An 11,739-nucleotide genomic window follows, 5' to 3' on the forward strand; every position below is an offset into this window, starting at 1 on the left:
TAAAAAAAAAAAGCAATATTTGGTGAAATTTCTGGCAATGATACCAAACTATACTCCTTATATCTTCAAAGTCATCCACTTATAGGAGAATAAAATGCCATTTTCACTTAAAAAAAAAAATACGCATTTGCCTCAAAACTTTCTTTTAAATGGTTAATATGTTACATATTTTAGCTTACACTTCTTTAAAAACTTACTTTTATATGAAAGTGGAATTTATAACTAAATCTGTTAAAAAGTGATCAGATTGTCATCTTGGAAACAAAAGCATGTGACACATTCAGGTGTGGCGGCTAAATATTTTTGTTAGTGTACTCCTGTTACTAATTTTGAGCACTGTTTTCTAAAACATATTTCTTTTTAATTTAAAAATAATGCTTCTTTTTGAGAGAGAGAGACAGAGAGCATGAGTGGGGAAGGGCAGAGACAGAGGGAGACAGGCTCTATGCTGTCAGTGTAGAGCCTGACGTGGGGCTCAAACTCACGAACCATGAGATCATGACTTGAGCTGAAGTCAGACACTTAACTGACTGAGCCACCCAGGCACCCCTCTCAAACATTATTTCTAACATTAAATACATGTTTTATTAAAATAATATATTAACTATATGTTGTATCTATTATAAAACAGACAAAACAAAAATAGACATTTTAAATGGGTGAAATAAAATATAAATATACATGAATTCTAATATTCTCTTTCTGCATTCCAACAATGATCTTTTAAGTTTTTAATTTAAATTCCACTCAGTTACCATACAGTCCAATATTAGTTTCAGATAACAATTTAGGGATTCAGCACTTCCAGACAACACCCAGCGCTCATCACCAGTGCGCTCCCTAATCCCCATCACCTGTTTCACTCAGCCTCCCACCCCCTCCTCCCTTTGGTCACCATCAGTTTGTTCTCTTGTGGGGTCTGTTTCTTGGCTCGCCCCTCTCTCTCTTTTCTCCCCTATGCTCGTTTGTTCCTTCTTGTACCTCTTCAGTGGTAACTAGCCCAGAAAATAATCTAGGAAGATCAGTATTCTTCTTAATATGTTCCCCTTTTTCTTCTTTAGCTGGTTTTCTTCTGCATTTGGGTATCTGTGCTTCATTAAGAATTTATTAGAATTCTAAAGGGATCAGAGAGCCTTCAGTGTATGTAGATTCAAAGAGGTATATGTTGTTGGCAATAGCATCAAACTATTGGCTATATGAATGGCTTAATTCGTCTTTAATTTTTAGAGCTTTGTGTATACATACATATACCAAAACTAATGAGAACACTTAATTTAAGTGTTGACTATGTGAAAGCTACTTTTTAGGTGTTTGCACATATGAATTAATTTAACCTCTTAACAACCCAGATGAGGAAACTGAGGAACACAGATGTGAAGCAATTGCCTGACGGCACAAACCTAGCAGAGGAAGAGAGAAACTCTGGGATTCTGACTCCAAAGCTCATGTTCTTAACCACTATGCTAGAGTGGTACAGATCTCCCTTGGGATTTCTGTGTCAAGAACGAATGGGGAACAACGAGGAAGGGTGGGAAATATTTAGAATACCAAATGCCCATAAGCCAGCCTAGGAGCTTATTTTTAAAATAGAATGATGAAGTAAAACATAAAATTATGGAAATTCTCAAAAGATGATGAGGGAAAAGTAGAGAATTACTCTTTCATGGGACTAAAATATAATGTTATTATTTATAGAGTTTACAAATTGGTTCAGCACCCTCTTAAGCCTCAATTGGTATTTTTTCCCCTACAGTCAATTCTTTCCTTGAATAAACTTAAACACAAATTCACATGAACATTCATAAATTGTTACTACTAACTTGGTGTGAATTTGAACAATCCAGAGATAAAAGTGATTACCTAGGGATATTAAAACTTCCTAAGAGCTAACTAACATCCCTGATAGGGTAAAGAATACCGCTACCAATGAGATCTGTTTCTCTGTAACATTTTAATCAAACTACAAATAACTCTTCTTTTGAGCACAAAAATTATCTTTTATTCCATAAATATCCAAGCAGGCTAAAAAGTGACATATTTGTTTAGATATTATATAGACATTATATTACTGATCAAATACACACATGGAATCAGTAATTTTAATAAATACTAAAACTACACTTTTTAAGAGTTGTTTTGATAAAATATTTTATTGAAGTATTTTTTAAAAAAGCAAGTCCACAAAATAGCTTTAGATTTCAACTAAAGAGATAGTTTCTAAGATAGAGTCATATGAATATAAAGATATGTTACCTCCAGAATCCAGAGAATCCCCAGATCTGACCTTAAGAGTAGTAATATCACTGTTAGAGCTGTCTTGATCTTCTTCTTCAGTTTCTTCTAAAAAGAAAGAAGTAATACACTAATATAGTCTTTATTCTAATGATCTAAAGATCTATATTAAAACAAGTAATTCAATGTTAAAATGAAGCCACTTTAATTATCAGATATAGAATTGCTATTTATTATGCTTACTATTCTGGATCACAAAGTTTTATATAAGCTAAAATTGAGCTCATTAATGTTATCTGAGGCATGTAATTAGATCTCAAACAAATATTCAGAGTAACATCTACAAGATTATATTCTGAGGCTTTAATGTAGAGTTAAAAAGGAAACAAAGCATTAATAGTGGAGAAATTTTACCTTACTGGTGGAGGGGGGACTACATATAGTCAGTGTGTAAATTCAGACAAGATTAGTATATGCACATGTGTGTTTACACAGGAGTGTGTTTGTGAAGGTGGGGATGTATACATATACCCATTTACAAGCATTTCAGTCTGCAGGTAATTAAGATTATAGCGGGTTTTTAAATGGACTAAGTTTTACTGTCCTATTCATAGACTGATTATGAGAATTTGGAAAAATGATTATATTAATAGTACAATCAAAGGCCAGCTTATGCCAAACTGTTTTTATTGGCTTTACTTAAAATTATGAACTCAGACAAAAGATGCTTAAAATGCACATAAAGGCTACCATCACTCACTCTATCCCATCTTATCTACCCAATTATGAATGTAGATAACCATGAAGTTTTCTTCCTGAAGAAAAATGTTCTTCTTTTTTAAGTACCTATCAAAATTGCTCCTCATGTTAATGAAAAAAATTAGAATATTTTAAAAGAAAATACCTCCTTCAGAAAAATTGACCTTCTGTTGGATGCTGGTGGCTTCTAGAAAAGAAAAGCAAATACATCATATAAAACCTCAAAACCTAAAGCTTAGGAATAAGCAATATATAATTATATAATATGTAATTTACAATATATAACTTAGGAAAGTGAACATACAGACAGACCAACTAAACCTTTTCTTCTGTTAAATGTTAAAAAATATATTATTTCCCTTTAGGTTATTTCAGAAATCAGTCGGATACAACCTAGAACCAGGAAGTTTCTTTCTTTCAGCTGCAGGTCCATCTGTACTCTAAATTGTGACCTGTTTGCAGAAAGCATGAAATTCTCCATTGATAAATATTCTACTCCCTATTTTTACTGAATTCTCATTCTCCTACTTGCCAGATTCCTCATAACCACCACACAGGTGAAAACGACAAAATAGTTCTTTACTGCATTAGTGTATCCAAAACAAAGGGAAAGAAACCCTAACTCCAGCATGTTCATGTACGCTACCTTTTTTCAAAGCCAGAGAATTTGGACAAAGATAAATGAGCCAAATGTATCAAAGACAGTATTTTTATATGAGCTGTTCTGAAAAATTTTTATTAAAGGGGAATAAACCCAAAGGAGGCATTGCACAATTGGGCTAAAACATTGCTGAGTGAGTATTTTGGAAGTGGCATGAATCAGACTGTTCACAAAGCAGAAATCTTTTTTTTTTTTTTCCTTCAGCTTTCCCTCTGTAGCTTTTAACCTCTATTTGCTTTTCAAAAGGGGAAAACAATACTGTGGAAGGCAGGTGCCAATACATTATATGGTGAACTTGGAAGTATTTTCTCCAGATCAGCTTAATTATATTAACCTAACACTGACCAAACTACTACTAGCATAGGAGCAAGTGTAAATCACTATGTGAAATATATTTGCCAATATTTTTAGTATAGGAAAAAACTAACCAAAACAGCAAATACTATGTTACTCATAAAAAGCTAGGACCTGGTATATTTGATTCCATTTTAATCTAGGATCCTAAGGGAGACTGTCTTTTCAATTTTCTTTTTCAAGCAGAAAAGTGGAAAGTCAAACTTGCCTTAGTGCTATTCTCTTAAAATTTTTTCATTAATATTTCCATTCATACAAAAAGATATCGTTCCCTGACAAGCATATTGTACAGCAGTTTATTTTCTTCATTTATATAACTATTCACATAGCATGCAAACAAAAGATGTTTTGAGAGTTAATAGTTATGTCTTAGTCATTATCTTAATAATGGTCACTTCCTTGATATTTACATGCTGCCGGTTCATTTTTAAAAACACCCTTCACATCTGCTGATTCCCTAATGTCATAAGGCAATATTTTCTCATAAGGAAGGTTCATGATATTCAGTGACTTGTCTGAGAGTCTCAGGATGAACTGACAAAAAAGGAAGTGAACACAGGCACTTCTGATTTCTAGTCTACCATCCATCTACCACTGCATCAGTCATGTTTATAGCGGCATGTAGTCAGCACTCAATAATTATTTTTTTATTAATTTCTGTTTAAAGAGCAGTTTAAGATTCACAGCAAGACTGAGTGGAAGGTAGATAGATTTCCTTTATGTTCCCTGCCCCACAGGCACAGCTTCCTCCATTATCAACATCCCCCACCAGAGTGGTGTATTTGTTGAATAGTCGTACAGCTGATGGATCTACATTTACACATCATGTTCATTCCAAGACCCTAACTTACATTACAGTCCACTCTTGGTATTGCACATTTTATGGGTTTAGACAAACAGAAAATGACATGTATCCATCATTATGGTATGATAGAATATTTTCATGCCCTAAAAATCCTGTGCTCCACCTTTTCATCCATCCCCTACCACCACCAACACACCCTTGATGACCACTAATCTTTTTACTGTCTCAATAGTTTTGCCTTTTCCAGGACAGTCATATAGGTTCCTCCATGTCTTTTTATGGCTTGATAGCTCATTTCTTCATAGCGCTGAATAACACTCCATTGTCCAGTTTATCCATTCACCTACTGAAAGACATGTTGGTTGCTTCCAAGTTTTGGCAATTATGAATAAAGCTGCTATAAACATATGTGTGCAGGCTTTTGTGTAAACATTAAGTTTTCAACTCCTTTGGGTAAATATCAAAGAGTGTAATTGCTGGATCATATGGTAAGAATGACATATAATGTCATGATGACATAATTTAAGACATCTTTTCATATGCTCATTTGCCATCTGTATACCTGTTGTTGAGATGTCTGTTATGTCTTTGGCTCATTTTTAACTCAGGCTGTTTCTTTGTTGTTGAGTTCTAAGAGTTCTTTGTATACTTTGGATAACTGACCTTTATTAGATGTGTCATTTGCAAGTATTTGCTCCCAGTGGCTTTGTCCTCATTCTCTTGTCATTGTTTTTTGCAGAGCAGAAGTCTACAACTTCAATGAAGTTCAGTGTGTCAATTCTTTCATGGATTATGCTTTTTGTTTATATCTAAAGAAGCCTCACCATACCCAAAGTCCTCTAGGTTTTCTCCTGTTATTATCAGGGAGTTTTCTAGGTATTTTTAAAACTTATATTTAGGTCTGTGATACATCTGGAGTTAAATTTTGCAAAGGGCTTAAGGTCTGTGTCTAGATTTTTTTTTTTTTTTGCATGTAGATATCCAGTTGTTCTAGCCATTTGTTGAAAAGATTCTGCCTCCATTGTATTGACCCTGTTAAAGATTAGCTGACTACATGTGGATCTCTTTATGGGTTCTCTAGTCTGTTCTATACATCTGTTTGTCTATTCTTTTTACCAATACCACACTGGATTATTCAAGCTACACAGTCTTGAGGTCAAGTCCTCCTACTTTCTTCTTCAATACTGTGTTGGCTATGCTGGGTCTTTTGACTCTCTATGAACTTAATCATTTTCTCAAGTTGTTGGGATTTTGATTGGGAATGTACTGAATTTATAGATTAAGTTGAAAAGAACTGACTTCTTGACAATACTGAGTCTTTCTATTCATGAATGTGGAATCTCTCTCCATTTAAGTAAATTCTTTTATTTCATTTATGAGTCTTGTAACTTTTCTCAAACAGATCCTGTACATATCTTCTTAGATTTATACCTGTATTTCATTTGAGATGGGAGTGCTAATGTAAACTGTATTGTTTTTAATTTCAGATATCTCTTCTTCATTGCTGGTATGTAGGACATTAATTGGCTTTTTTATATTAACTTTACATCCTGCAACCTTGCTATAATTGCTTATTAGTTCCTAATTTTTATCTTTCTTTTGAATTTCCTACATAAATGATGTTACCTATGAACCAAGACATTTCTTCCTTCCCAGCCCATTACCTTTTGTTTCATCTTATTGCCTTAGCTAGAACCTCCCAAACAATGTTGAAAAGAAGTGGTTAGCAGGGACATCTATGCCTAAACATGCATTTAGGTTCCTTCATATCTTGACTGTTTATTCCTTTTCAGCACTGATATATTAGCACAAAAGCTCCCAGTGTCTCACCATTATGTTAGTTGTAAGGTTTTTGTTTTGTTTTTGTAAATAGTGCTTATCAAGTTGAGAAAGATTCCCTTTACTCCCAGTTTACTGAGAGTTTTTATCATAAATGGGTGTTGGATTCTGTCTAACACTTTTTCTACATCTATTAATATGATAGGATTTTTCTTTTTTAGTCTGTTAGTATGATAGATTTTCAAATGTTGAGCCAGTCTTGCATACCTGGGACAAATCCTATTTGGTTGTAGTGTATAATTCATTTTTTTCTTCAGTTTTTAAGTTATCTCTACACCCAACGTGGAGCTTGAACTCACAACCCCAAGATAAAGAGTTGCATGCTCTACTAACTGAGCAAGCCAGGTGCCCTTAACTCTGTTTTTTTAAAATTCATTTTGCTAATATTTGTGGAAGACTATTGCATCTGTTTTGAAGATATTGATCTGTAGTTTTCTTTTCTTGTGTTTGTCTAGTTTTAGTATTAGGGGAATGCTCGCCTTACAAAATGAGTTAGGAAGTTTTTCCTCTACTTTTATTCTCTGAAAAATATCTTAGAGAACTGGTAGAATGTATTTCTTTAAATAGTTGATAGAATTCACCACTGAACTCATTTAGGCCTGGTGCTTTGTTTTGGAAATTTATTAAATATTGAGTCAATGTATTTAAGTAGATATAGGCCTAATTTCTTCTTGTTTTAGCATAGCAGATTATGTCTTTCATGGAATAGACATTTCATCTAGATTATCAAATTTGTGGGTTTCAATGTGTTCACAGTATTTCTATATTATCTTTTATTTTCATGAAATCTATACTAATTTGTGTCCTTTTCTCTTAGTCTATCTCTTTTCTTTTTCCTTCGTTAGCCTGGTTAAAGGCTTTAGCTTTGAAGAATAATTTTGTAAGATACAGAATTCTAGGTTGGTGGTTTTTTCCTCATACTTAAAATCATTCACTCCACTCTCTTCTCACTTGTATGGTTTCCGAAGAGAAGTTGGTTGTAATTCTTATCTTTGTTCTGTTATTGGTCAGGTGTCTTCCTCTAGCTGTTTGCAGGTTGTCTTTATCTTTGATTTTCTATAGTTTGAAAAAGATAAACACTCCAGTGTATTTTTGGGGCATTTGTTCTGCTTGATGTTCTCAGAGCTTACTGAATCTGTGGTTTGGTGTCTGACGTTAATTTGGGGAATTTCCAGATTATTGTTTCAAGTACTTCTTCTTTTTTTAATGTTTTATTATTTAATTTTGAGAGAGAGTGACAGAGCAGGAGTGGGGGAGGAACAGAGAGGGAGACCCAGAATCTGAAGCAGGCTCCAGGCTCTGAGCTGTCAGCACAGAGCCCAACGCTGGGCTCAACCCCATGAACCGTGAGATCATGACCTGAGCCGAAGTCAGCTGCTTAAGCAACTGAGCCACCAGGCGCCCCTCATGTACTTATTGTTTCTTTTTTCTCCTCCTTCTGGTACTCCCATTATGTGTATGTCACACATTTTATGGTTGTATAGTCCTTAGATGTTCCATTTTGTTCAGTCGTCGTTTTCTCTTTTTTGATTGAGAATTGTGTCTTGAGAATTGACATATGACATTGTGTAAGTATGTGTACATGTTGACTTGATACATTTATATATTACATCATTACCACCATAGCCTTGTTTAACACCTCTATCACGTTATCATTTATTTGAGGAGTCTATCAATATGCCCTCTAGCACAGAAATTTTTTCCTCAGCCATCTCTAGTTCATCAAACGCATTCTTCATTTCTTTTACAGTGATTTTTAATCCCTCGCATTTCTTTTTGATTCCTAGAATTTCCAGCTCTGCTTACAACACTGTCCATTTGTTTGTACATGCTGTCTACTTTATCCTTAGAATCCCTAACATATCAATCAATAGCTGTTTAAAATTTTTTTTAATGTTTTATTTATTTTTGATACAGAGAGAGACAGAGCATGAGAGGGGGAGGCGCAGAGAGAGAAGGAGACACAGAACCGGAAACAGGCTCCAGGTTCTGAGCTAGCTGTTAGCACAGAGCCTGACGCGGGGCTCGAACCCACGAACATGAGATCTGACCTGAGCCGAAGTCGGAGGCTTAACCGACTGAGCCACCCAGGTGCCCCTCAATAGCTGTTTTAAATTTCTGGTCTGATACTGCCAACACCCCTGCCATATCTGGTTCTGATGTTGGCTCTGTCTCTTCAAATTGTTTTTGCCTTTTGCTATGTCTTGATACCAAATCTTAATGTCAAGAATTTGTCTTGAGGGGCGCCTGGGTGGCTCAGTCAGTTGAGCCTCTGACTTCTTCGGCTCAGGTCAGATCTCACACTTGTGGGTTTGAGCCCCGCGTCGGGCTCTTTGCTGACAGCTAGCTCGGAGCCTGGAGCCTGCTTCCTGTTCTGTGTCTCCTTCTCTCTCTGCCCCTCCCCCTCTCATGCTCTGTCTCTCTCTGTATCAAAAATAAATAAAACATTATAAAAAAAATTAAAAAAAAAAAGAATTTGTCTTGATGGTGGACATGATGTACTGGGTAAAGAGGAAGTACTCTAAACAGGCATTTAGTAATGTGATGATGAGGTCCAGAAGGAGGGAAAGAGCTCCATAGTCCTAAAATTAGGTCTTTGTCTCTTAGTGAATTTATGCCACAAATGGTTCTCAATGTTTTTCTTTTCTCCTTAGGTGGGACAGGTTGTCTATAGTGGCCTGGAATACAGTATTTCCTTTCCCCAGGTCAGCTGGGTTCTGATAATACTCTAGCCAGTTAGGTTCTGGGTAACTAAATTGCCCCGAGGGCAGACTAATTAAGAACAGAGTGCTCTGGCATATTTCAAAATGACTCCCCCCACCCTGCTCCCCGTCTCCCCCCCACCTACGTTGAAGCATGAGGGGACTTTTCTCTGATATTTACTGTGGGCATTTGGTCAAGCCCCTGGAGGTCGATCTCAAAAAATAGTGGGGGATCCACTATGACTGGGTCCCCTTGAAATATGTAACTCAGATTTCTGCACACTGAACCTCCTGCAATTCATCAGTTACAGTTCAGATTTTGCTACCCCAGAACTGGCTCCTGCAGAGGTCTCCACTTTTGAGCCTTTGCTCTTCGTATGCCATGATTTCCTGTATTGCCTATCTCTCCAATCTTGAGGGCAGGGGTTTGCCCTGCATTCATTCCTTTCTTGGAGATCCAAAAAGAGCTTTGGATTCTTTAGTTGTGTTCATTTGCTACTAGGCTAGCTTCTTCCACGTGGAACAGGAGGGAAAACAGAAGTCTCTGTCAATAATTTTTTGAATTAATGACAAAGATAAGGCTAAGGGCTGAACTCTTCTAATATGAGAGGTACCAATAACTTCTATAAGTATAACTCATTTAAAACAGAGCTTTGCAGGCAGTCTGGGTGGCTCAGTCAGTTATGCATACCATTTCAGCTCAGGTCATGGTTCTGGAGCCAGGATTCAAACCCAGGCTGTCTGATGCCAGACAGCATGGCCATAACCACCATGCTACACTCCAAGCTTCAGCTCAGGTCATGATCTCGCAGTCTGTAAGTCTGGGCCCATCTGGGAGTCTCTCCTCCTCCCTGCCCCTCCCTCACTTGAGCACACACACATTCTCTCTCAAACTAATAAACTTAGAATCTAACAGTAGTAGTTTTTCTAAAGTTACATTTATATTTAAACATTATGTTTTATATGGTTTAAAATTTATTTGGTATAGCAAAATTTAAGGCTAAAATGATTTTTGAATCTGTATTATTTCTTCACTGAGTCACCAGAAATCCTATGAATAGTGCAGTTACCTCTCTTTTTGATCCTGATATAATTTATTTCCATGTGCTTTTTAAAGTACAGAGCCAAATCACCTAATAATCACTCATAAAAAGGCTACTAAAGTTATCTCCTTTATTCTGTTTATGTATGTGTTGTCTAATTAGCACGGGGAGAATGAAAAAAATTTTAAACCAACTTATATAAGGGAGCTCCCCATGTGTTTTTTATATCATGGATTTTTGAACACTTTTAATCTAGTGTGTAAAGGTCCTTTATTTAAAATTATATGTTTCTGGGGCACCTAAGTAGCTCAGCTGGTTAAGTGTCTGACTCTTGGTTTCAGCTCAGGTCATGATCTCATGGTTTTGTGAGTACGAGCCCCATGTCAAGCTCTGTGCTGGTGGCAGAGAGCCTGCTTGGGATTCTCTCTTTCTCTCTGCCCCTCATCCACTCATGTTTTCTCTCTCAAAATAAATAAATAAACTTAAAAAAACTTTTTTAAAGAATTTCGTGTTGCAAACAACATCAATAGCATTCAAGGCATGAACAATTACTTGTTAAGCAAGGTTGTCTTCAATATTATTACTAATATCATTGTGCCTTATGCATAATCCACTAAGATTTTATGAATCAGATGTTCTAAATAATAAAGCCTATACATTTGAACAACAATCATCATTGTTATCAGTCTGCTTGTTATCTTGGCTATATTTAGACTTTTCATTCTGGTAAAGGAAGGTCAAGAATTTCAGGTCCTCCTAAATGCCATTTCCTCTATGAAACCTTCCCAACCTCTCCTGCACTTCTCTTCTAGGCTATCAAATATACATAGCACCATTTTAACACTTAACAACTTTACAATAATTTATCTAATGTATTTTCTTTTCTATTAGATCCTTGCACTTTAAGAGCTAGGAGGGAAATTATCATGGCTCTTTTAAGGTTCCGGCATTAAGGCCAGTCACTGATAAATATAGAAAGTGATTAAAAATAATATTTGTTTAATAAATGAATACATTTTTGTATCACAGAATAAAAACCTTTTAAGACTTTTGCTACAATTGCTCATATCATGACAAAACACATGACTTAACAACTCAAGAAAATAGTGTGAAATTAGTCCTTAATAATGAGGTTTCATACAAGGTTTTAAACATTCTACATTTTCATTTTTTTAACCCAAGCTGCAAAGAATCCATAAATATTTAAATACAATCTGATGATGAATCAGTAGCCGTTAGTACTACATGAAAAGTTTTAATTTCATTTCCCTATTTTGAATTCATCTTCCTGTATTTTAAACTTGGCTTCTACAAGTAGAAGGTTAAAATGCTTTTTTTTTTTTT

General features: G+C 35.5%; 1 protein-coding gene across 1 annotated transcript in view; it reads right to left on the minus strand.

The window, feature by feature from the left end:
• TOR1AIP1 (torsin 1A interacting protein 1) overlaps positions 1-11,739 on the minus strand; it is a 37,555-nt gene that overhangs the window by 16,616 nt on the left and 9,200 nt on the right. Inside the window, exons 5-6 of the mRNA XM_029933367.1 lie at positions 3,137-3,178; positions 2,254-2,340 (exon numbers count right to left, since the gene is read on the minus strand). Coding sequence (XP_029789227.1) covers positions 2,254-2,340; positions 3,137-3,178 — 129 coding nt within the window. The remainder of the gene's footprint in view (positions 1-2,253; positions 2,341-3,136; positions 3,179-11,739) is intronic.

Source organism: Suricata suricatta, chromosome 3 (genome assembly GCF_006229205.1).
Source record: "Suricata suricatta isolate VVHF042 chromosome 3, meerkat_22Aug2017_6uvM2_HiC, whole genome shotgun sequence".
NCBI classification, from domain to species: domain Eukaryota; kingdom Metazoa; phylum Chordata; class Mammalia; order Carnivora; family Herpestidae; genus Suricata; species Suricata suricatta.